Source organism: Choloepus didactylus, chromosome 11, assembly GCF_015220235.1.
Source record: "Choloepus didactylus isolate mChoDid1 chromosome 11, mChoDid1.pri, whole genome shotgun sequence".
Lineage (NCBI taxonomy): Eukaryota > Metazoa > Chordata > Mammalia > Pilosa > Megalonychidae > Choloepus > Choloepus didactylus.
In genome coordinates this window covers 67065847-67092971 of record NC_051317.1, presented here as the reverse complement: position 1 = coordinate 67092971, position 27125 = coordinate 67065847, and the positions used below count along the sequence as shown (strand labels likewise).

The 27125-nt window shown below is 38.0% G+C and overlaps 1 protein-coding gene and 1 pseudogene across 1 annotated transcript in view; one reads left to right on the top strand and one right to left on the bottom strand.

The window, feature by feature from the left end:
* The window catches only part of C9 (complement C9), a 100679-nt gene that overhangs the window by 47925 nt on the left and 25629 nt on the right, over positions 1–27125 (top strand). Inside the window, exons 8-9 of the mRNA XM_037799242.1 lie at positions 2679–2804; positions 5348–5526. Coding sequence (XP_037655170.1) covers positions 2679–2804; positions 5348–5526 — 305 coding nt within the window. The remainder of the gene's footprint in view (positions 1–2678; positions 2805–5347; positions 5527–27125) is intronic.
* Positions 25901–26548, bottom strand: LOC119506254 (annotated as a pseudogene).

Here is a 27125-nt window from a genome sequence, read left to right as displayed (position 1 = left end):
AAATGCTCTCTTGACCAAACATTATTCCTTTCACTAACCTCTGTCAATGGTAAAACATTAAGAATAGAGTCCTGTAACCTGGTCCATGGAGAGAAGAACTCTCTTCCTGGTCTTGGGCCCCTACAACCCTTTCAAAGAGCAAATTGACTTCCTCCAGAAGCCAGCTGACTTGGTCACGAACCTCTCAGCAGCATTACTAAGAAATGCCCTCAAATTCTATTGCAGTTCAATATCTATTACATGGCAATTCTGTTTTTAGTGAAATATTATTTAAAAGATAAAAGAGATAATTTGCATAACCTATTTGGTAGTGAGTACACTGGTCCAATTACCTGTGTGACAATTATGTATCTTCCAAAGTATTCTTCAGGATTGCAAGGAAATATTGTTCTAAATTATATTTTGATGATGATGAGGAGGAAACTATCATGAGAGTCTGATAACCTAAAACAAAGGTGGAAAATCAATTTTCCCTCATATGGCAATTCTGGCAATGGCTGAACTGGGTCCCTATTGAATAGGTTTCTGGCCACCCTTGAAATCATGGTAAAGAGGGCTGTGGTTGATTACCAATGTCTGCCATAGGTACAGGCGAGGCCTACGTGCTGCACAATCACCATCCTGGCCAAAAGGCTGCCTCCAGGCACCTTAAGAATGAATTGGGTGCAAAGTGATGATGTTAATCATTTTTAATCATTTACTTTGTGAGTAATTATGGCTAGTTATAATTAGCCTTTAAGTAGTAAGTGACAGGTGCCAGTATATCTCCTTACTCACAGTTTTGGGGGGTGCCTTTTAGGAAGGGAAGTTTTGCCAAAAAACACTTCCATGGCTCATTCCCTGTAGTTTACAATTGTGTCAAGAAGTCTGACATGATCCTCACAGACAGTAAACTCTTTATGGATGAGCCAACTTTTTCTTTATGTCTAAGTCCTGTGTTGGGCAGGTAAAAAACCTTGCCAAGGGAAGCAGAATATGAGGTGGCTTGGCTCACAATGTCTTACAAGGCAATAGCCACAGCCTAGTGGGATGGCTCCCAGACTCCACCAGCTAGGTTGTACCGATACGGATATCACTTAGGGGAAGGACACAAGGGTATTGCATCATGAGTAATTTGAAAAGTGTGGAGAGAAAGACCTCCAGCAAAGAGTGGCTTTGAGTAAAAACTACATGGGAGGAAGTCTTTAATCCTGAACAGTTCAGAGCTACCTTTTTAAATCTATTTGCCTTCTGGCCTTAGCAGACAGGGATCATTAGGCTGATCCCCATGCCTTTAAAGAGGAAGGCACACCTCTAATGTCAGTACGTCAGGGACAAACCATGTCTTCCACCTCAATTTGGAATGTCCAGTCTCTGTCTGGACAAGGAAAGTTCCATGACTGAGACAGAGAATCTAACCACTTGGAGAGGACCTAGGTATTTTTTTTTTTTTTTTTTTTTTGCCATCTTCCTTGGAATCGGTGTCCTTATGCTTCCTAAGTTAAGGTTGGAAATCTAATTTTGGGGTTCTGGAATTGTCTTCTGTTTTTACCTCTCTCTTCCCTTTCCAATGAAAACACCACCTAATAATCCTCAAGTTCTCACTTATTTTAAGTATTTGTTGAATGAATGGATACCAAAATGCCTCCAAATCTCTACTTCTAAGTCTCACTATGGAACCCTGTGATTTCTTTAACTTCCCCATATTCATAAAGCCTTTTGGCTTCTAGGATAAACAACTACATATTTGTGTGTGTGTGTGTGTGTGTGTGTGTGTGTGTGTGATCTGGAATTATAAATAAGAGCAAACACTGACATGGTCAGTGAGTTGAGGCCTTGTCTATTTAACCCTAGAATAAAGGAATTTTTCCCTCTTTTAAATCAGGACAACAGAAGAATAAAAGATAGCATTTGAGTAAATGCTAAGATTTCTCTTCCTAATAGCTATTTGGGGCACCCACATACCACAGTGTGTCAGCTTTCAAGATTGATATCTACTAAACAGCATGTATAGGGCCAAAATAAAGTTGTTATGGATATAAGTCATTTGCCCAAAGCCATGGATCAGCCACTTTAATGATGAACTGAGTCTTCCATAGAGGACCAGGGGTTTGTTAATGCATCCCATGACCAAATGATGAAGTCAGTATAGAGACACGCATAAAAGTCAGACAGTTCTGGTTTAAATCCCAGCTTGCTAATTACTAGCTGAGTAAAATCAGCAGGTTACTAAACTGCTTTACCATTTCATGTCCTCATCTATAAGAGGAGCTGATAGAACCTACCTCATAAGGTTCCCATGAGGATTAAATTAGTTAATCCATACATAATGCATGGAATGGTGCTGAGCACAGAATAAGCATTTCAATAAATGTTAGACAATTGTAGCTCGCCCTCCTGCATAGTATTAGATGGGAAAGGACTTGACTATAACTGCTGCAGTTTGACCTCCAACCATTTCAACCAAGTGGTAAGTTTAGTATGTTCTTTGCCATTAAGTTGACAAGCAAATAAAGTCAAAAGGAGATCACTGGATTCTAATCCAAGGACAGAGCGGTCAGATATGATATTAAAGTTGAATTCAATAGTGATGTGTAGGAATCCAAGTAAGTACATCGCTAACAAAATAGAAAACTTGGGATTTGTTTGAATGTGATGTTGATATTATCTAATAATTTTCAAATAAATTCATTTAATAGAGGTTGAACTAAAAGATATACAGAGATGCCTCGGATTTGATCTGGATTTATCTCTGCAAGCCGTAGTTAAAATCGAAGGAGGTGTTCATAAAAATGATTGTTTAAAGAGGGGTGAAGGCAAAGTTGGTAAGTATGACTTAACTTTTTTTATTGTTCCAAATTTTTTTTCAAATGTGTTTTTAAAATACATAGATATGCATATCTCAGAGCACTCTTTTAGTTTCTATGCTAAGAAAAATATAGGAAATATCCAAATTCTGGTCCTAGAGAAATAATTCAAAAGCTTAGGGAGTTATACAACTGTTATGTAACCATTAAAATGATATTTATGAGGTCTAAAGACTAGGCAAAGCTTGCCAAATGTTTATTATATGAAGTTGCATATTTATAGAAGAGTACAAAATAATTGCAAAATAAATGTGGAACCATATAAATATTTGTAAGTCAGTATTATTTATGATTAACCCTGTGGTGGAGCAAACAACTGCCAGTTTTGAGTACTGCCTTTCTCTTGAATAGCTGTGTGACCTGCAGTCAATTACTCAACCCCACTATGCCTTATGTTTCCTCATCTACAAAATGGGGATAATAATAAGGCCTAAATTGTAATAATGATTAAATGAGGTAATATATAGAAAACATTTGACTCTAACTTGTGTTGGCTGTTGTATAAAACACTGGCAATATTAAGCAAGAAAAAAAAAGTTTTTGTTAAGGTGGTGGGATTATGGGTGATATATTATTATTATTATAGTATTTTCTTTACATTTCTCCAAATCTGTTATATTGTCTTTCAGCACCACCTCCTTCCCCACCACACCCCGCCACCAAAAAATGGCAAAAGCAATTCTTGGAAAAACTGAGCTGGTTTCAATTATATGTATGGTTTGGTTCTTTCTATGAAACCTGAGTCACACATGGCTATATTTTTCTTTGTTTTCATAAAATAATGTCACATGAAAATAGCAATGAATATCATGCTTTGCTTCTTTAAATTATAGACAGGAGTTGAGTTTCTCTTGACCAGTGCTTTCTCCTTCATTCCAGAAGGGGTCATCAGGAACTCTTTTAACATAACCTCTCATTTACAAGATTGTTCTTTTGTGGGTATTGGCTGCGGCAGTTTTCATTGCTGCACATATCACAGCTGTTTACATTCTCAGGGCTGATCCACTGTGAGATGGCTTAATTTTTAAGATTAAAAATGTACTGGGGTCAGTGAGCATGGCCACCTCATTATCAACCCTCTTTACGGTCTCTATTTCAAAAACTAGAAATGCTTAAAAACGATTTTATCTTATAGTGGTTTCCATACCACTATAAACACAAACAGCCCTTGGGACAATTCTTCAGTATCATTGTGTGCAGGCTGTGCAGTGTACAACTCTACATGCTGCCACTCACAGTGTACTCATTGTAGATTTGTGTATTTATCATGATAATGGTAGAAAGCCAATGGTAGAAAAATATTTTGAGGAAAAGTTTCCCACTTTTTCCTTTATTTGTACAAAGTTTCCAAATGGCTTACTGGCAGTCCCGTGTGTGTCCAGCAACAAACAAGAAGGCTGAAATAATCTCCCAACCCAACCTTTCACCTGTTTTGAAATCTCTAACCCATCCTTAACATTAAATCAGTGCATAACCTTTCCTAAATACAAATAACATTGGTACAAATATCACTTTCAGTTGTTAATCTTTAGCAGATTTGCAAGCGTGAAGTAGTGCTGTAGTTCTCAACTTTTACACTAATCAGAAATACCTGAGACAATTTTTAATAACACAAATGCTGGGGACCCATCCTTAAAGAGTCAACTGATAACTGGGGGTGAGGAGGGGCAATGAGAAACCCAGGCATTGATATTTTTTAAAACATACCAACCACTAACTCATGGCCATGCTTGGAAACCATGGATGAAATAAAATGAAAACTGAACTAGCCATTACATGTCAGAATTTCTATATTTGGCCCTTAAGCTAACTATGCAAACTTAGATTCCACCTCTCTGAGGCTCAGTTTTCTCATCCATACAAAAGAGGAAGGATAAGCAAAAATCAAGCTATAATTCCTTTCCAGTTCTAAAAATTCATAACTTTGAAAGATTCACAAGAGTTTACTAAAAGTGGTTCAGTCTGGAGAGAGGGACTAAGGGAGAAGTGGGTAGAAAGTGGGGATAGAAAGCAATTTTTACTTTTTATTCTTTTTTTTACTTTATTCTTTTTTGTACTTGTTATAATATTAAAAGAGCTTAAAATTTAAGTAAACCTAAGCAAAATATAATTAGGATGGTAGGTGTGCAACAAAGAATAAAGAATATATCCAAAGGTCATCTTTGGTTCCCATGTATACATGCATGTATATGGTGAACTTTGTATTATCAATCTATCTAGACCATCCCTATCACTTTTACTTTTTTTTTTTTTAATTAAAAAAAGGAATGAAATTTTCAAATGGGCAGTTTCAGATGACCACCAAGCTCTAGAGTGGTGAAGATTGTCTTTACAGATTTGGTGTGAAAAAAATTATGTAAACAATGTCCACGATTAAAAATTCAATAAATATTCTAGCTTATACTTCACTAAATGAGTTCAATAAATGCTTATTAGTCATCATCTTGATGCCTGATCACAGAACTATAAATGCTTCACTCACATCTTCCTTCTCTTCTCAGTGAACATAACCCGTGACGGCCTCATAGATGATGTGATTACGCTCATAAGAGGAGGATCCAGAAAATATGCAATCCAACTAAAAGAAAAGCTTCTCAAAGGAGCCCGTGTAGTTGATGTGACTGACTTTGAAAATTGGGCCACTTCTTTACATGATGCTCCGGTTCTCATAAGTCAAAAAGTAAGAAATGTTTATTTCCAAATTGAAGGTTGTGTCCTTTTCTTATTAAATGTCACAGTTGGTTCAGATGAACAATGAACTTCATCTGGAAGAAATGTGGGTAACTCAAACACACACCCATCCCATCCCTGGGAAGCAGTCTGGCAAAGAAGAAAGGCACAAGGTGTGGCCTCAGATCAATCCAGGCTGAGTTCTTGTCTCTGTCCCTTACTACATGTGTGACTTTCTTTGGCATCTGCTATACCAAATTTTCTGTGATGGTGTTTGTTCTGAGGATGTATAAGGAGAGCTTGTATAAAGCCTATAGTAAAGACTGGTACAAAATAGGTGCTCAGGTATAGTGAGTTCCTGTCCATCTGCCCTTGGTTCTCCCTTGCCTTGGAGAGGCATCATGCTGCCACTTCAAACCCAAGAGACTTGTTTATTAAGGGTCTTTATACAAAGGAAGCCCATAAAGTCTCTAAGAATAGAGATGAGCTAAGACCGGAGATGAGCAATTCATGTGGTCAGGAAATTCTTTCCTTCTTGCATCTTGATTACAATGGTCTTCAGCTTATATATCCTTTGGGAGTCCACAGCTTATTACTAAAGATAAATTTAATGTATTATAATTGCGAAGATATAAATACCAGTGATATCTAGCCTCATCTTGTGTTCCCCCAACTGAAGAGGTTGTGCTTTCTTTACTTCTTTTGTTACTAATATAGTTAGAAAGTGGTTTGTTTGTTGTTGTTGTTTTTTCCTACTTCTATTTGTATCTTTCAATTTCCCTTTATGTTTCACAATTTTCTTCTCTCAGGTCAAATTTATCTCTGACCCCTCTACTTCAGTTTGAGTAACTTGAGTTATAGATGTGCTGACTCTTTTTGGAGAATTTTGTTCCTACATTCAATTTTCTTGTCTCATTTTTGTGAGAGAGGAACTCAGAAACTGGAAAATTGTCATTTATTCTCCCTTTACAGGTGGAAACATATCTATGAGACTTCAAATATTTTTGTCTCAAAGTAGGACAAAACCTGGCCAAATTAGCATGTTCCTATATGAAATTAAAATCAGAAATCCCTTTAATTTTTAAAAATGTGAATCTTATTTTAAATTAATTCTCTTGAACTCAGTGAAAAAAAATCTATGTAAGAAGATCTTAAATAAGGAAAGAATTGGTGATTTTTTTGGACACACATCTAGATGGGCACTTCAAGTGGCTTATTTTCTCATCTCTACAAATCTTGTTCAACTCTGTGGATCCAAGATTCTCTAAGGATGTCTTAATAATAATCCAGCATATTTTAGAGCTGATTTTTTTTCCACTTCAGTTTTGAGATATATTCACATACCATATAATCATCCACAGTGCACAATCAGTTGTTCACAGTACCATTATATAGTTGTGCATTCATCATCAAAACCAATTTTTGAACATTTTCATTACTCCCAAAAAATAAAAATAAGAATAAAAATACAAATAAAAAGAACACCCAAAACATCCCATTTCCCCCATCCCCCCTATTATTCATTTAATTTTTGTTCCCATTTTTCTACTTATCTGTTCATACACCAGGTAAAGAAAGTGTGAGCCGTAAGGTTTTCACAATCACACCATCACGCTGTGTAAGCTACCTAGTTATACAATCGTCTAGAGCTGATTTTTAAAAGTCTTAAGTAAAAAAGTATCTGCTGAAGATTCACCATCCCTAGAACTATCCACAAACCTTCATCAACTCTACTGGCATAGTCCTATTGTCTGGAAAACATAGCTTATCTAATTTTTAGTTCAACTATTTACTTTTAAATTAGTAGATATTCCATCTAAAATATCTGTATATGTTTCTTTAGATAAATTGGAAGCTAAGATGTTTTGTATCAATGTTCTACCTAAGGAAATGGCAGCTATAGTTAGTCCACTATTGACCATTTTTAAAATTTACCCTCTTGTAGCTCAAGTTCAGAAAACAGTAAAAAATTCTCCTTTTTTTTAGACTTTGTGTGTCTTTTAAACCCCTAAAGACATGAGAAGTAGTTAAATTTGACCTTGAAATAGATTCCAAGTTATTTGGCCCTTGTAAATACAGTAGGAGTGGCCCTTTGATGAATTGGTAGCTATTTCCATGAGACAATTATACAAGCTATTCTATCATACAATCATTATATGTGCAATCACATCATTCAATTCTTTGGTAAGTTGATAGAGTTGCTCTCTATTGTCTGCAATGACAGTTTCAAACATTGGGGATGATCTTAATAAATAAGGGACCCTCCTATTTTATTATTGAAAGAATTGGTAGAACCTCTCCCCACCTAACCTGTAAAAAAGGAAAAAAAAAACAAAACTGGTTTTTATTTAATCCTCTGTAACAAATTAAATCAGTTATCTAGGTATTTGCAAACAGTTTATCTTGGAGGAAACACCAGGAAGTTATATTACTCTAAGTTAAAGGCTAGATGAATATGTTACTGAGATTTTCTAAGGAAAACCCTTGCTTATACATATATTTTCCATACTAACGGAGTTAATGTCTTGCATTATTAAGTAGAGCCTTAGATTTTGGTCCTCTGCTTGTCTAAGTACTTCAGCACTTCTCTAACCACTCGCTGAGGAATGTCCTGTCCAAGACCCAGAGTTTTCCTTGGCCTTTCCCTATGCAGAGGAGATAGGCTAATCCTGTCTTCAGTATTTACTTTTATCATAGTCTTCAACTTTCATGAAAGTGTATTAATCCTATTCCCAGCTAGCCTGAATGTTAACACAAATGGTTCTCCATTTTAGTTCAACAGAATAGCTGCACTTTGGTTTCTTCTTAATTCATGGCTACAAACTGTAAAAATGTCAGCTGTGAGGACTTACCTTTATTAAGCATTGCCTAAGCGATATAAAGGTTACGATTTCCTCTAGAGCCATGACAGCAGAGATCGCTATAACTGGAATAAAGCATATTAGCTTCCTGTAAAGTTTCCTTTTTTCTTCCAAAATTGTTTTGGTCTTATGAGAAACAAAATTATGTAATGCACCAGTTTATTTACTAAAAAGGATGTTACACAATACAACAGCTGCTTTATGGGAATTCATGGGAGACGGTACCTTTGTTCTTTAATTTTAATTTTAAACTTTTTATTTTGAAATACTTTTGAACTTACACGACAGATACAAAATTAATACAAACCCCATACAGAGAACTCCAGCAAAGCCCCACTCCCCAGATACCCAGACCTACCAATCTTAACATTTTTGCCACATTTGCCATATCCATCCATCCATCTGTTCATCAATCTGTCAATCCATCTATCCATCTATATGTTTGTATGTCTGTCTGTATGTCTATTTATCAGTCCATTTTCTGAACACTTGAGTGTGGGTTGTACACATCACACTCATGTTCACTTTCTAAGAACAAGGATATTCACGTATGTATCCACTTTAACAGTAAACAAGTGCAAGAAATGTAACAATGCCATAAAACTTAAAGTCTATATTTTAATTTTTTCATATGTCCATATATTGTCCTTTTCAGCCTTTTCTTCTCTCTTGTTTGAGCCTGTCCAGGATCATGTATTACCTTGAATTGTTATTGTCTCTTTAGTTGCTCTTCTTTTTTTTTCATTGTGGAAACATATACACATTGTAAATTTTCCCCTCATCAACTCCCAAGCATACCATTCAGTGGGATTACTCATATTTACACTGTTGCAGTGCCTTCCCTCCCTCCTGTTACTGAGCTTTTCACATCTTCCTATGCAGAAATCACACCCGTTATGCCAACTCCCCTCTACCCTTGCCCATCTCTCCACCGCTGGATACCTGTGCTCTAATTTCCATCTCTATGAGCTTCCATAAACTAGAACATTTTCTTTGTAGTTACCATGAGGTTTACATTTAAAATCCTGAATCTATGATGCTCATTTGCTTAGATATCAACTTAACATCAATGTCATACACAAACTATGTTCCTATATCCCTCCATCCCCCCCCTTTATTTAGTTACTTGTCACAAATGGCAAGTTTATAGTGAGTCCCAAACTACTGATGTGTCATTCATTTTATGCACTGCTTCTTTTTTTAATTCATTTTATTGAGATATATTCACATACCATGCAGTCATACAAAACAAAGCATACATTTGATTGTTCACAGTACCATTGCATAGTTGTGCATTCATCACCAAAATCAATCCCTGACGCCTTCATTACCACACACACAAAAATAACAAGAATAATAATTAAAGTGAAAAAGAACAATGAAAGTAAAAAAGAACACTGGGTGCCTTTGTTTGTTTGTTTGTTTGTTTCCTTCCCCCATTTTTTTACTCATCCATCCATAAACTAGACAAAGGGGAGTGTGGTCCATATGGCTTTCCCAATCACATTGTCACCCCTCATAAGCTACATTTTTATACAATCGTCTTCAAGATTCATGGATGGGTTCTGGGTTGTAATTTGATAGTTTCAGGTATTTACTGCTAGCTATTCCAATTCATTAGAACCTAAAAAGAGTTGTCTAGATTGTGCATAAGAGTGCCCACCAGAATGACCTCTAGGCTCCTTTTTTTTTTTTTTTTTTTTTTTAAATTCAGTTTTATTGAAATATATTCACAAACCATACAGTCATCCATGGTATACAATCAACTGTTCACAGTATGATCATATAGTTATGCATTCATCACCACAATCTATTTCTGAACATTTTCCTTACATCAGAAAGAATCAGAATAAGAATAAAAAATAAAAGTGAAAAGAGAATACCCAAACCATCCCCCCATCCCACCCTATTTGTCATTTAGTTTTTACTCCCATTTTTCTACTGATTTTTTTTCAATTTTTTAACTTTGTTTATCAAAAAATTAAAAACAAACAGGCAAACAACAACCAAAAAAACCTAACATTTCAAACAAAGCAATGGATTAAGGAAAACAAATAACCTAAAATAACTACTTTGCTTCCAATATGTTCCTACCATACCCCAAGAAAATTAATAAACCATGTCCAAACAGAGGAGTAAGAAAAACAAATAATCTAAAATAACTACATTGCTTCCAACATGTTCCTACCATACCCCAAGAAAATTAACAACCCCTAAGAAAACAAAGGAATAAGAGAAAAAAAAAAACCTAAAATAACTCTATTGCTTCCAACATGATCTTACTATATCCAAGAAAGTTTACAAACCATAATCATTCCTGAGCATTCCCATAACATTGAGATTACCCTCCATAGTTTATCTGTTCTTATTAGATTATCATTCCCCCTCCACTAATTGGTATCTCTAGGTCCCCTACATTCTACAGTATAAAACATTGTACATTTTTCACAGAATTCACATTAGTGGTAACATACAATATCTCTCTTTTTGTGCCTGGCTTATTTTGCTCAGCATTATGTCTTTTTTTTTTTTTTTTTTTAATCTTCATTTCATTGAGATATATTCATATACCACGCAGTCATACAAAACAAATCGTACTTTCGATTGTTCACAGTACCATTACATAGTTGTACATTCATCACCCAAATCAATCCCTGACACCTTCATTAGCACACACACAAGAATAACAAGAATAATAATTAGAGTGAAAAAGAGCAATTGAAGCAAAAAAGAACACTGGGTACCTTTGTCTGTTTGTTTCCTTCCCCTATTTTTCTACTCATCCATCCATAAACTAGACAAAGTGGAGTGTGGTCCTTATGGCTTTCCCAATCCCCTTGTCACCCCTCATAAGCTACATTTTTATACAACTGTCTTCGAGATTCATGGGTTCTGGGTTGTAGTTTGATAGTTTCAGGTATCCACCACCAGCTACCCCAATTCTTTAGAACCTAAAAAGGGTTGTCTAAATTGTGCGTAAGAGTGCCCACCAGAGTGACCTCTCGGCTCCTTTTGGATTCTCTCTGCCACTGAAGCTTATTTCATTTCCTTTCACATCCCCCTTTTGGTCAAGAAGATGTTCTCCGTCCCACGATGCCAGGTCTACATTCCTCCCCAGGAGTCATGTTCCACGTTGCCATGGAGATTCACTCCCCTGGGTGTCAGATCCCACGTAGAGGGGAGGGCAGTGATTTCACCTGCCAAGTTGGCTTAGCTAGAGAGAGAGGGCCACATCTGAGCAACAAAGAGGTATTGGGGAGGAGGCTCTTAGGCACAATTATAGGGAGGCCTAGCCTCTCCTTTGCAGCAACAGTCTTCTCAAGGGCAAGTCCTGTAGTAGGGGGCTCAACCCATCAAACCACCAGTCCCCTATGTCTGTGAGCACAACAGCAACCATCGAGGTGGGGAAGCCCAACACCCCTGCATTCTCCACCAGCTCCTCAAGGTATGCACTACTTGTTAAACTCTGTAGGAAGTAAAAAAAAAAAAAACCTAAAATACAAGAGTCTTGCATTTGTCTTTACCCCAGTCACTACCTTTAATAGAGATCTTTATTTCTTCATGTGACTTTGATCTACTATCTATTGTTCTTTCCTTTCAATAGGCAGAACTCCCTTTAGCAGCTCTTGTAGGACTGGTCTAGTGGTGATGATCTTCCTCAGTTTTTGTTTATATGGGAATGTATTAATCTCTCCCTCATTTTTGAAAGGCAGTTTTGCCTGATAAAGAATTCTCTTTTTGCTTTCAACACTTCAAATATATCATCCCACTGCCTTCTTGCTTCTATGATTTCTGATGAAAAATGGGCACTTAACCCTACGGAGGCTCCGTTGTATATGACATGTTGATTCTGTATGGCAACTTTCAGGATTCTCTTCTATCTTTGGCATTCAACAGTTTTATTATAATATGCTGTGGTATGAGTCTATTTGATTTTCCTGTTTGGAGTTCATTGAGCATCTTGGATGGGTGTATTCATGTCTTTTTTTAAATTTGGGAAGTTTTCAGCCAGTATTTCTTTGAATATCCTCTTTGCCCCCTTCCCTCTTTCTTCTCCTTCTGCTCCTCAGATTGAATGATTTCAATGGTCTTATCTTCAAGTTCCCTGATTCTTTCTTCTGCCAGGTCCAATTGCTGTTGAACCCCTCTAAGAAATCTTTGGCTCTGTTTGGTTCCTTTTCATAATTTCTACCTCTCTATTGATATTTTCTTTGTGTTCATCTATGATTTCCCTGATTTCCTTTAGGGCTTTGTCTATGCTTTTCTCTAGTTCTTTGAACATATTTAAGATCATATTTTTTTTTTTTTTTTTTTTTTTACTTTTGAAACTTTATTTTGAAATCATTTTAGGCTCACATAGAAGTTGCAAAAATCATACAAAGAGTTCTCATCTCTCCTTCCCCCAGGCTTCCCCGATAATAACAACTTACATAACCATAAGTGCAATTATCAAAATCAAGAAATTGACTTTGGTACAATACTTTTTTTTTTTTTTTTTAAATCTTCATTTTATTGAGATATATTCATATACCACGCAGTCATACAAAACAAATTGTACTTTCGATTGTTCACAGTAACATTACATAGTTGTACATTCATCACCCAAATCAATCCCTGACACCTTCATTAGCACACACACAAGAATAACAAGAATAATAATTAGAGTGAAAAAGAGCAATTGAAGTAAAAAAGAACACTGGGTACCTTTGTCTGTTTGTTTCCTTCCCCTATTTTTCTACTCATCCATCCATAAACTAGTCAAAGTGGAGTGTGGTCCTTATGGCTTTCCCAATCCCCTTGTCACCCCTCATAAGCTACATTTTTGTACAACTGTCTTCGAGATTCATGGGTTCTGGGTTGCAGTTTGATAGTTTCAGGTATCCACCACCAGCTACCCCAATTCTTTAGAACCTAAAAAGGGTTGTCTAAAGTGTGCGTAAGAGTGCCCACCAGAGTGACCTCTCGGCTCCTTTTGGATTCTCTCTGCCACTGAAGCTTATTTCATTTCCTTTCACATCCCCCTTTTGGTCAAGAAGATGGTCTCCGTCCCACGATGCCAGGTCTACATTCCTCCCCGGGAGTCATATTCCACGTTGCCAGGGAGATTCACTCCCCTGGGTGTCTGATCCCACGTAGGGGGGAGGGCAGTGATTTCACCTTTCAAGTTGGCTTAGCTAGAGAGAGAGGGCCACATGTGAGCAACAAAGAGGCATTCGGGAGGAGGCTCTTAGGCACAACCACAGGGAGGCCTAGCCTCTCCTTTGCAGCAACTGTCTTCCCAAGGGTAAAACCTGTGGTGGAGGGCCCAACCCATCAAACCACCAGTCCCCTATGTCTGTGGTCATGTTAGCAACCATGGAGGTGGGGTAGGCGAATACCCCTGCATTCTCCACAGGCTCCTCAAGGGGGCACTACATCATTTTTTTTCCTTGTTTTTCTTTCTTTCTTTTTTTTTTTTTTAACTTTCCCTTCTTTTTTAAATCAACTGTATGAAAAAAAAGTTAAAAAGAAAACAAACATACAATAAAAGAACATTTTAAAGAGACCATAACAAGGGAGTAAGAAAAAGACAACTAACCTAAGATAACTGCTTAACTTCCAACATGTTCCTACTTTACCCCAAGAAAGTTACCTAATATAGCAACATTTCTGTGAACTTGCTCCTACTATATCCATCAGAAATTAACAGACCATAGTCATTCCTGGGCATCCCCAGAACGTTAAATAGCTTATCTGTTCTTGGATTATTGTTCCCCCTTCCTTAATTGCTCTCTATTGCTAGTTCTCCTACATTCTACATTATAAGCCATTTGTTTTATATTTTTCAAAGTTCACATTAGTGGTAGCATATAATATTTCTCTTTTTGTGCCTGGCTTATTTCGCTTAGCATTATGTCTTCAAGGTTCATCCATGTTGTCATATGTTTCACCAGATCGTTCCTTCTTACTGCCGCGTAGTATTCCATCGTGTGTATATACCACATTTTATGTATCCACTCATCTGTTGAAGGACATTTGGGTTGTTTCCATCTTTTGGCAATTGTGAATAATGCTGCTATGAACATTGGCGTGCAGATATCTGTTCGTGTCACTGCTTTCCGATCTTCCGGGTATATACCGAGAAGTGCAAACGCTGGGTCGAATGGTAACTCTATATCTAGTTTTCTAAGGAACTGCCAGACTGACTTCCAGAGTGGCTGAACCATTATACAATCCCACCAACAGTGAATAAGAGTTCCAATTTCTCCACATCCCCTCCAGCATTTGTAGTTTCCTGTTTGTTTAATGGCAGCCATTCTAACCGGTGTTAGATGGTATCTCATTGTGGTCTTAATTTGCATCTCTCTAATAGCTAGTGAAGCTGAACATTTTTTCATGTGTTTCTTGGCCATTTGTATTTCCTCTTCAGAGAACTGTCTTTTCATATCTTTTGCCCATTTTATAATTGGGCCGACTGTACTATTGTCATTGAGTTGTAGGATTTCTTTATATATGCAAGATATCAGTCTTTTGTCAGATACATGGTTTCCAAAAATTTTTTCCCATTGAGTTGGCTGCCTCTTTACCTTTTTGAGAAATTCCGTTGAGGTGCAGAAACTTCTAAGCTTGAGGAGTTCCCATTTATCTATTTTCTCTTTTGTTGCTTGTGCTTTGGGTGTAAAGTCTAGGAAGTGGCCGCCTAATACAAGGTCTTGAAGATGTTTTCCTACATTATCTTCTAGGAGTTTTATGGTACTTTCTTTTATATTGAGATCTTTGGTCCATTTTGAGTTAATTTTTGTGTAGGGGGTGAGGTAGGGGTCCTCTTTCATTCTTTTGGATATGGATATCCAACTCTCCCAGCCTCATTTGTTGAAAAGACCATTATGACTCAGTTCAGTGACTTTGGGGGCCTTATCAAAGATCAGTCGGCCATAGATCTGAGGGTCTGTCTCCGAATTCTCAATTCGATTCCATTGATCTGTATGTCTATCTTTGTGCCAGTACCATGCTGTTTTGGCAACTGTGGCTTTATAATAAGCTTCAAAGTCAGGGAGTGTAAGTCCTCCCACTTCGTTTTTCTTTTTTAGAGTGTCTTTAGCAATTCGAGGCATCTTCCCTTTCCAAATAAATTTGATAACTAGCTTTTCCAAGTCTGCAAAGTAGGTTGTTGGAATTTTGATTGGGATTGCATTGAATCTGTAGATGAGTTTGGGTAGAATTGACATCTTAATGACATTTAGTCTTCTTATCCATGAACATGGAATATTTTTCCATCTTTTAAGGTCCCCTTCTATTTCTTTTAGTAGAGTTATGTAGTTTTCTTTGTATAGGTCTTTTACATCTTTGGTTAAGTTGATTCCTAGGTACTTGATTTTTTTAGTTGCTATTGAAAATGGTATCTTTTTCTTGAGTGTCTCTTCAGTTTGTTCATTTCTAGCATATAGAAACATTACTGACTTATGTGCATTAACCTTGTATCCCGCTACTTTGCTAAATTTGTTTATTAGCTCTAGTAGCTGTATCGTCGATTTCTCAGGGTTTTCTAGATATAAGATCATATCATCTGCAAACAATGACAGTTTTACTTCTTCTTTTCCAATTTGGATGCCTTTTATTTCTTTGTCTTGCCGGATTGCCCTGGCTAGCACTTCCAGCACAATGTTGAATAACAGTGGTGATAGCGGGCATCCTTGTCTTGTTCCTGATCTTAGAAGGAAGGCTTTCAGTCTCTCAGTTTTGTGGTGTGTGCCTGTTATTTGAAGCACTTCCATCACACTGGGTTGTCTGGGGCAGCTCTGGCCTATGGGGCTGGCGATGGGCAGGACTGTTTCCTGTCCACCAGGATGATGGCTGTGAGTGGACACCCCCCTTTTCTTGGGAAGTTGTGGTGTTTAGTGAATTTTCTCAGCCACTGGATTATTGCGTTTTGTCTCAGAGCTCTCCTAGTTCTGCTCTTGACTTGACTTGCCCAAATAGCAAGTCTTTGAAGCTTTCTGTATTGGGCTTCTTAGAGTAATTGTTTTAGAAAAAGAAAAAAGGATTAAAAAAAAAACAAAAAACAAAAAAAAACAACAAAAAAAAAACGGGCCCTCCTCAGAGATCTAATGGGCTATTGAAATTCTAACAGACAAAGCAACCAGGGCCATTAAGGAAAGGTCCACAGGGCAGAGAGATCAGCTTTTCTTCAGGATTTGCATATGCGCCTCAGGGCCCTTCCCCTTTCTATGTTCACCAGAACTCCAAAAATCCTCCGCTTTTATTTTGGAGTTTTTCATGTTGTTTTTTTTCTATGCCTGTCTCCTCTCTGCTGGGCTGGCTGCTCTCAGATTCTCTGGTGTCTGGTCTCAGTCTATCTATGGTTGGAGTTTGAATCAGTAGAATGAGTTTCCGATAAGGGCTGCTACTGCAGTTCTCCCTTCTCCTTCCCGGAGCTGACAGCCCCTCCTCCCCCGGGGCTGAGCCTGGCAGGGAGGGGCGTGGGTCCCCTGGCCGCTAAAACTTACAGATTTCGCTGATCTCAGCAGTTCCACGTTTTCATGAGTGTTGTATGAAGTATGCCCAAAGTCAGATTGCTCTGTGGTGTCCAGTCCACGCAGTTCCCGGCTTTCTACCTACTTTCCTGGAGGAGTAACTAAAACATACAGCTCACCAGTCTGCCATCTTGCCCCGCCTCTCCTAAGACCATATTTTAATGTCTTTGTCTGGTATGTCCAGTTCTGGTCCTCCTCATTGATGGTTTCTAATGCTTTAATTGTCTCCTTTGCCTGGGCCATCACTTTCTGTTTCTTTGCATGTTTTATAATCTTGTGTTGAAACTCGGACATTTTGATATCTTCACGTATCACTGGAATTTAGTCACTGAGGCATCTATTTATTAAAATACATTCACACACCATACATTTTTTATTAAAATACATTCACACACCATACAATCATCCATGGTATACAATCCACTGTCCACAGTATGATAACATAGTTAATGCGTTCATCACCACAATCTATCTCTGAACATTTTCCTTACATCAGAAAGAACCAGAACAAGAATAAAAAATAAAAGTGAAAAAAGAACACCCAAATCATCCCCCCATCCCACCCCATTTGTCCTTTAGTTTTTATCCCCATTTTTCTACTCATCCATACACTAGATAAAGGGGGTAGGATCCACAAGGTCTTCACAATCACACTGTCACCCCTTGTAATCTACATTATTATATAATTGTCTTCAGGAGTCCAGACTGCTGGGTTGGAGTTTGGTAGTTTCAGGTATTTGCTTCTAGCTATTCCAATACATTAAAACCTAAGAGGTGTTATCTATATAGTGCATAAGAATGTCCACCAGAGTGACCTCTCGACTCCATTTGAAATCTCACAGCCACTGAAACTATTTCATCTCATTTTGCATCCCCCTTTTGGTCAAGGAGATATTCTCAGTCCCACGATGTGGGGTCCACATTCATCCCCGGGAGTCATATTCTGCATTGCCAGGGAGATTTACATCCCTGGGAGTCGGGTCCCACGTAGCGGGGAGAGCAGCGAGTTCACCTGTCGAGATGGCTCAGTTAGAGAGAGAGAGGGCCACATCTGAGCAACAAAGAAGTACTCAGGGGGAGACTCTTAGGCACCATTACATGCAAGTTTAGACTCTCCTTTGTGGTAATGAGCTTCATAAAGGCAAGTCCCATGCTTGAGGGCTCAGCACATCAAACTGCCAGTCCCAATGTTTGTGACAACATCAATACCAGTCCAGGTGAGGATGTCCAACACATCCGCACCTTCCCCCAGATCCTCGGGGCTGGGGAGGGGGAGGCTGTAAATATATTTTCTATTATCTGCCCAAATTACTCTGGGATGTGTCACTATTTCACTCCAGCCTATACTAACCTACTGTATCTCACTTCCTATTCAAAGTTCCATGCAATTGTGGTGTTTGAACAAATCGACTGTAGAGTTGTACTGTTTAGAAAATTTAGATCCTGTACAAAATAGATATCTCTTCCCTTGGTCTCATATGGAAGTTGAAGTTCTAAAACACAATCAGTTTCAACCTTTACCCTTTGGCCTGGCTTGCCCTGGTCTTAACCAGACCTGCTTCATTCATATCACTAATTGAAGTCTGGGCTCTTTTTCAGCTTTTTTTTTTTTTGACAGTGGCTGTATGCACTGATACTGACATTCATATCTGCCGAGCTCTAGCTCTGAGTTTCAGGTGTCTCAGAGATATGCATTGTTCCAGAGACCAATCAGGTTATACGCTAGGGGATCAGCATCTCAAAGTTTAGAGATAGGCATTACAATTCAGGGATAGAGTTAACTGCTGTAAGAGCTTACAATCTAGGGACTATTACAATTATTATGTCCATGTTAGGCTATGTTCTAAGATTCAATTCTGAGTTTACACATTGTAGTTAGTCCATATTGGTGAGGCATCATCCCTCTCACTATGTTTTCTCCAACACTTTTACTCCTATCTATATATTTTCCTACAATTTTATAGAGTTATATTCACATACCATACATTTATCCACAGTGTACAAACAGTTGTTCATGGTATCATCATAAAGTTGTACATTTATCACCACAATCAGCACTTGAACATACTGATTACTACAAGAAAAAAAATTTTTTTTAGCAATAAGAAAAAAAATGATAAAAAGAAAAATAACATGTCATACAATACAATATACTAGTAAGGACAGCAAATAACACCGCTACCAAGAATCCCATATCCCTCCCCTATATCCCCCTCTCATATACATTTAGCATTGGCATATTGCCTTTGTTACATTTAATGGAGGTATATTACAATGTTACTGTTGACCATAGACTCCAGTTTGCTTTGATTATGTTTATTCCTGAATACCATCCCCTTTTCAAATTTCTACATGGTTGGCATTCATTTGCTTTCCCACATGCAAAAACATTTTTATATTTGTATATTTAGTAACAGTCATTGGCCACTCCAGTTTTTGCCACGTTATACAGTCCCAGTCTTTATCATCTATCTTTACCTCTGGTGTCATACATTCTCCTATCCCACTTCTTTCAGCTTTACTCACAGACATCTTTGTTCAGTGTACTTACAATACCATGCTACCATCACACAGTATTATGCTATCTATTTCTGGATCTATGCAATCAGTCCTAAACATTCTGTAGTCCTTCAGCATCAAATGGCTAATCTCTGCCCTCTTTCTATCTCCTGGTCGCCTGTGTTGTCAGCTTTTAACTCCCAAAGTTTGTTCATTAATGTCTGTTCATATTAGTGAGACCATACAGAATCTGTCCTTTTGTTTCTGGCTAACTTCACTCAACATAATGTCCTCAAGGTTCATCCACATTATTACATGATCCATGTCTTTGTTCTGTCTTACAGCTGCATAATATTCCATCATGTGTATATACCACAGTTTGTTTATCCACTCATCCTTTGATGGACATTTGGGCTGTTTCCATCTCTTGGCAATTGTGAATAATGCTGCAATAAACATCGGTTTACAAATGTCTGTTTGTGTCTTAAGTTTCAGTTCCTCTGAGTATATACCTAGCAATGGAATAGCTGGGTCATATGGCAAATCTATATTTAGCTTCCTGAGGAACCTCCACACTGTCTTCCAGAGTGGTTGCACCATTCTACATTCCCACCAACAATGAATAAGTGTGCCTCTTTCTCCACATCCTCTCCAGCACTTGTCATTTTCTGTTTTTTGGATAATGGCCATTCTGGTAGGTGTGAGTTGATATCTCATTGTGGTTTTGATTTGCATTTCCTTAATAGCCAGTGAAGTTGAGCATTTTTTCTTATGCTTTTGAGCCATTTGTATTTCCTCTTCAGAAAAATGTCTGTTCATGCCTTTTGCTCATTTTTTAATTGGATTGTTTGTCTTTCTGTTATTGAGATGCAGGATTCCTTTATATATTCGGGATATTAAACCCTTATCTGATATGTGGTTTCCAAATATCATCTCCCATTGTGTAGGTTGCCTTTTTACTTTTCTGACAAAGTCCTTTGATGTACAAAAGTGTTTAATTTTGAGGAGATCCCATTTGTCTATTTGTTCTTTGGTTGCTCGTGCCTTGGGTGTGAGGTCTAAGAAACCACCTCCTATCACAAGATCTTTAAGATATTGCCCTACATTTTCTTCTAAGAGTTTTATGGTCTTGGTGCTAATGTTTAGGTCTTTGATCCACTTTGAGTTAATTTCGGTATAAGGTGTGAGATGGATATCCTCTTTCATTCTTTTGGAAATGGATATCCAGTTCTCCAAACACCATTTATTGAACAGGCTGTGCTTTCCCAGTTGCTTCAGCTTCACTGCCTTATCAAAGATCAGTTGTCCATAGATGCGAGGGTCTACTTCTGAACACTCAATTCGATTCCATTCATCAGTATATATGTCCTTATGCCAGTACCATGCTGTTTTGAGCACTGTAGCTTTGTAATATGCTTCAAAGTCAGGTAGTGTGAGATCTCCCACTTCATTCCTCTTTCTCAAGATATTTTTGGCTATTTGGGGCACCTTACCCTTCCAAATAAATTTAGTTATTGGTTTTTCTATTTCTGTAAAGTAAGTTGTTGGGATTTGAATTGGTATTGCATTGAATCTGTAAATCAGTTTAGGTAAAATTGCCATCTTAACTATATTTAGTCTTCCAATCCATGAACATGGTAAGTTCTTCCATTTTTTCAGGTCTTGTTCAATTTCTTTTAGCAGTTTCTTATAGTTTTCTATGTAAAGGGCTTTTGTGTCCTTGGTTAAGTTTATTCCTAAATACTTGATTCTTTTCGTTGCTATTGTAAATGGGATTTTTTTCTTGATTTCCTCCTTGTGTATAGGAACACTACACATTACTTGTGTATAGGAACACTACAGATTTTTGTGTGTTGATCTTGTAACCTGCTACTTTGCTGTATTCATTGACTAGTTCTAGTAGCTTTGCGGTAGATTTTTCTGGATTTCCTACATATAGAATCATGTCATCTGCAAATAGTGAAAGTTTTACTTCTTCCTCTCCAATCTGGATGCCTTTTATTTCTTTTTCTTGCCTAATTGCTCTAGCTAGAAATTCCAGCACAATGTTGAATAGCAATGGTAATAGTGGGCATCCCTGTCTTGTTCCTGATCTTAGAGGAAAAGCTTTCAATCTCTCCCCATTGAGTGTGATGTTAGCTGTGGGTTTTTCATATATTGCCTTTATCATATTGAAAAAGTTCCCTTCTATTCCTATCCTTTGATGTGTTTTCATCAGGAAAGGATGTTGAATTTTGTCAAATGCCTTTTCTGCATCAATCAAGATGATCATGTGGTTCTTCTGCTTTGATTTATTGATGTGGTGTATTACATTAATTGATTTTCTTGTGTTGAACCAGCCTTGCATACCTGGAATAAATCCCACCTGGTCGTGGTGTATAATTCTTTTAATGTGCTGCTGGATTCGATTTGCGAGTATTTTTTTGAGGATTTTTGTGTCTATATTCATTAAAGAAATTGGTCTATAATTTTCTTTTTTTGTAGTATCTTTGTCTGGTTTTGGTATTAGGGTGATGTTGGCTTCATAGAAAGAGTTAGGTAGCTTTCCCTCTTCTTCAATTTTTTTGAAGCGTTTGAGCAGGATTGGTACTAATTCATTCTTGAATGCTTGGTAGAATTCACATGTGAAACCATCTGGTCCTGGGCTTTTCCTTTTTGGGAGCTTTTTGATGACTGACTCAATCTCTTTACTTGTGATTGGTTTGTTGAGGTCATCTATTTCTTCTTGAGTTAATGTTGGTTGTTTATGCTTTTCTAGGAAGTTGTCCATTTCATCTAAGTTGTCTAGTTTATTAGCATATAGTTGCTCATAGTATCTTCTCATTATCTCCTTAATTTCTGCAAGGATGGTAGTTATATTTCCTTTCCCATTTCTGATTGCATTTATTTGCATCTGATCTCTCTTTTTTTTTTGTTAGCCTAGCCAGTGGTCCATCAATTTTATTGATTTTCTCAAAGAACCAACTTCTGGTTTTGTTGATTCTCTCTATTGTTTTCCTGTTCTCAATTGCATTTATTTCTGCTCTAATCTTTGTTATTTCTTCCCTTCTGCTTGCTTTGGGGTTAGTTTGCTGTTCTTTCTCTAATTCCTCCAGGTGAGCAGTTAACTCTTCAATTTTTGCTCTCTCTTCTCTTTTAATATAAGCATTTAAGGCAATAAATTTCCCTCTCAGCACTGCCTTTGCTGCATCCCATAAGTCTTGATAAGTTGTGTTTTCATTGTCATTTGCCTCGAGGTATTTACTAATTTCTCTTGTAATTTCTTCCTTTACCCACTGGTTTTCTAAGAGGGTATTGTTTAGCCTCCATATGTTTGTGAATTTTATGACCTTCTGCCTTTTATTTATTTCCAACTTCATTCCATTGTGGTCTGAGAAAGTGTTTTGTATAATATCAATATTTTTAATATTGATATTTTTAAATTTGTTGAGACTTGCTTTGTGACCCAACATGTGGTCTATCCTGGAGAATGTTCCATGAGCACTTGAGAAAAAAGTGTATCCTGATGTTGTTGGATGTAGTGTTCTATAAATGTCTGTCAAGTCTAGTTCATTTATCATACAATTCAACATCTCTGTTTCTTTAGTGATCCTCTGTCTAGATGTTCTATCCATTGATGAGAGTGGTGTATTGAAGTCTCCAACTATTATTGTAGAGGTATCTATTTCTCCTTTCAGTGATCGCAGTGTTTGCCTCATGAATTTTGGGGCATTCTGACTTGGTGCATAAATGATTGTTATGTTTTCTTGATGAACTGACCCTTTTATTAATATATAGTGTCCTTCTTTGTCTCTTTTAATTGTTTTGCTTTTGGAGTCTAACTTGTCTGATATTAATATAGCTACTCCCGCTTTTTCTTGGTTGTTGTTTGCATGAAATATCTTTTTCCAACCTTTCACTTTCAGTCTATGTTTGTCCTTGTGTCTAAAGTGAGTTTCTTGTAGACAGTATATAGATGGGTCCTGTTTTTTAATCCATTCTGCCAGTCTGTGTCTTTTTATTGGGGAGTTTAATCCATTTATATTTAGTGTTATTACTGTAAGGGCAGTACTTTCTACTACCATTTTGTTTTTTGGAATTTATATGTCATATCTTATTTTTTCCTCTCCTTTTACCTTTCCTGATAATCTTCATTTCTGCACTCTTCTCCAACTCTCTCTCTCCTGTCTTTTCCTATCAGCCTGTAGCACTCCCTTTAGTATTTCTTGTAGTGCCGGTCTCTTATTCACAAAATCTCTCAGTGTCTGTTTTTCTGAAAATGTTTTAATCTCTCCCTCATTTTTGAAGGAAAGTTTTGCTGGATATAGAATTCTTGGTTGGCAGTTTTTCTCTTTCAGTATCTTAAATATATCATGCCACTGTCTTCTTGCCTCCATGGTTTCTGCAGAGAAATCTGTACATAGTCTTATCGACTTTCCCTTGTATGTGACGGATCGCTTTTCTCTTGCTGCTTTCAGAATCCTCTCTTTGTCTTTGACATTGGACAATCTGACCAGTAAGTGTCTTGGAGTAGGTCTATTGGGATCTATTCTATTTGGGGTACGTTGTACTTCTTGAATCTCTAATTTTCTGTCTTTTATAAGAGTTGGGAAATTTTCAGTGAATATGTCTTCTATTACTCTTTCTGCCCCTTTTCCCCTCTCTTCTCCTTCTGGGATACCCATAACATGTATATTTGTGTGTTTCCTGTTGTCACTCAGCTCCCTAAGACCCTGCTCATATTTTTCCATTTTTTTCACCGTCTGTTCTTTTGTGTGTATGAATTCAAATGACCTGTCTTCCAGTTCACTGATCCTTTCTTCTGCCTGTTCAAATCTACTGTTGTGTCCCTCCATTGTGTTTTTCATCTCCTCCATTGTGGCCTTCATTCCCATGAGTTCTGCCATTTGTTTTTTTAAGTTTATGAATTCTTCTTTATGGTCATCCAGTGTCTTCTTTATATCCTTCAGCTCTTTTGCTATATCTTCCTTCATTTCATCAAATTTATTTAGCATTAGTTGCCTCCACTCCTGTGTCTCAGCTGAGCTATTAGTTTGTTCCTTTGGCTGGTCCATGTTTTTGTGTTTCCTGGTATGGCTTGTTATCTTAAGTTGTCTAGGCATCTGATTTTCTTGATTAGTTTATTTTGGAGCTTGTTTTCTATCTTTTACCTAATGGTTTTCTTGTTGGTTGGCTTTGTTCTCTGGCCTCTGTTATTCAGTTCAACTTATTCTAGACCTCTAACTTAGGTTCTATTTAGTTGATCAGAATTTTTCCCCTCTTGTTTTTTCTGTTTCTTGCTCTGCCTCTATGTAACCTTTTTGTGAGTGGGTCTCCTCAGATATGGTCAACCTTAGTCAGATTTTCCCAGTCTAGTGAGGCCCAGGTCTCATTGGGAGGGTATGGAGTTTTCCTGAGAATGAGACCCTCCTATGAGGCCTTTAGAATTGGTGCTTTTCCTCTCCTGTCCAGCAGGTGGTGCTTGCCAGCCTGCAGCTCCCCCACCAGTGTAAGGAGGTATGTAGACTTTAGTGCTCCTGGTGACTCTGATCCTGTCAGGGGCATGGCTGACTGAAGCTGGAATCTGAATTCCAGCCCCTGGGGTCTGAGTTCCCAGAAGGAGGACTGCCAGTTGAGCTGGACCTCCCTCCACTCTCCCAATCCTCAGAACTCCAGTTGTCTCTCAGGGGCACTATTCCCTTCTCCCCTCTCCTCTTTGGGGCCTCTCCAGGTAGATTCCTTGGTAAGCCTGAGTTGCCAATTAAAGATGGGGGTGGAGGCCTTCAGTAGTGAATACAGAACTCAAAGACACTGTAGGTACTCTGCCTCCCCCCAAGCCCAGCCTAGTCCCTCAATCTGGGCTTTCTGTTAGAAAATAACCACATATATTACTTCTAGATTAAAAAAAAAAAAGTAGAAAAGAAAAACAAGAAAAAGAAAAAAGAAAAAAAAAAGAATCTCTTTTAAAAGTCTTTCCCCAGCCTGGGAGTTTTGTCAGTGTCAGAATAGAGCATTTAAAGATATGCTTTGGGCTATTGTCTGATAATTACTCTCCAACAGCTTCAGTTCCACCCCTGAGGGGGGCTATTGAAATGCAAAAAGATAAGGGATCAGTGAGAAGCCAGAAGGGACAAAATGTAGGGGAAAAAAAATGGCTTTTTTGGAGTCTGGGAATTGGTGCCCACTTTTACGTGCCCCCACTTCTTGGAGCCCAGCCTTTCTTTAGCACCCCAGCTCCCAAAATTAGTTAATTAATTTGTTAATTAATTCTGCAGTTGAGGCTGGGTTGAGCCTCCCTTCTTGCCCTCAGCAGATTGCTGTTCTTTGGTTTTTTTTTCCACCCTTTCAGGGAGCTGGCAGCAAGACAGTCTGTGAGGTCTGGGTGGGGAGGGGTGCCAGACCCCTGGTCTGGGGAACTTACAATGTTCGCTGCGATCTCAGCTTTTCCTCCAATTCCAAACTTGTGTCCAATGTGTGACTGGTTGCAGGTTACTCTTTTGAAACACCTAAAAAAGTCCTCATTTTCAGATGATTAAATTGTTAATGCCATAATAATATTTACAATATCATTTCTGTTTTTCTTCAGGGCTTGAACTGCCTTTGCTGTCTACACATTTGCTTGTGACATGACCAGTTCTACGAACTTAACTTCCGTGCCTGTCTCGTCAACCTCTTACTCTTCACTCTCCTCTTGTACAGTTGGAGTCTGTGTGTTTTCTTGAATGTTTGAGACAGCTTCACCTTGTACTTTGAATTTTTCTCAGCAACTGCTGCTTGTGCTCTTGAGATAAATCCTCAATCTTGGCTTCCCCCCAAAGTATGTAGGTATTTGAAGCTGGGCTCTTGTAGACATTTGGCATTATGATGACAAAGAGGATATTCTTAGATTTCTGGATAGTGACTCTAGTAACCCCTGTAACCTATCAAAGACCCACTTTGGACATAGCCTTCCCTGCCTTCATTTCACTTTGAATCTATTTTGCTTTACTGACTGGTTCTTCAATAATTTCAGCTGCTGCTACCATCTGGGCCTGTTGTGTGGTTACTTGTGTAGACTTCTGTTCTTCTAGCTCTGAACTGATTCATCACTGTCAGATTCTGTTCCAGGCCCTGTCTCAGCCTGGGGCTGTGGCAACTCCTGCTCTGTAGCAGGGGTGGTTTCTGTGGCTTCACTGGGCATTTTGTGTGGTGAACGTGGAACCAAGATGGCGGCAGAAAGAGAGGGAGTGAGAGTGATCCTACTGCTTTCAAGTAATCTTTTTTTGATTCAGCACTCACCCTGTTATTGCAGTCCTTTAATTGTTTTCTGGAGCTTTGAGAAAGATGTTTCTGCCAGTTCTTGCTGGTTGGTCAAAGCATCTCACTCCACCATCTTGATTGGAACAGGGACATACCTGGTTATTTTTCTTGTGGGCTGGATATTGTCATTTAAAAATTGTCATAGAAATTTTTTTCCTCCAAGGAAAATTCGAATTCACACCTTCAGAGTTCCTGGGGCACTAATGATCTGGAATTATCTGAATGTAATTATAGGGGCACTAACAGTCCAACATTATCTTAATCAAAACTGGGTTGCAGTCTGTGCTAGGGCTACCCCACTTCCAGTTCCCTTTACTTCAAGGAATGTAGTCCTTTGTGTCCCAACCCAAAGCATGGCTTGTTTACCTTGGTTGGTCCTAAATTCCCACCTTTTCCCCTAACCTAGTAATGTTCTACTCTTTTAATCCTTTGGCTCGCTCATTCTGAGTTAGAAATTG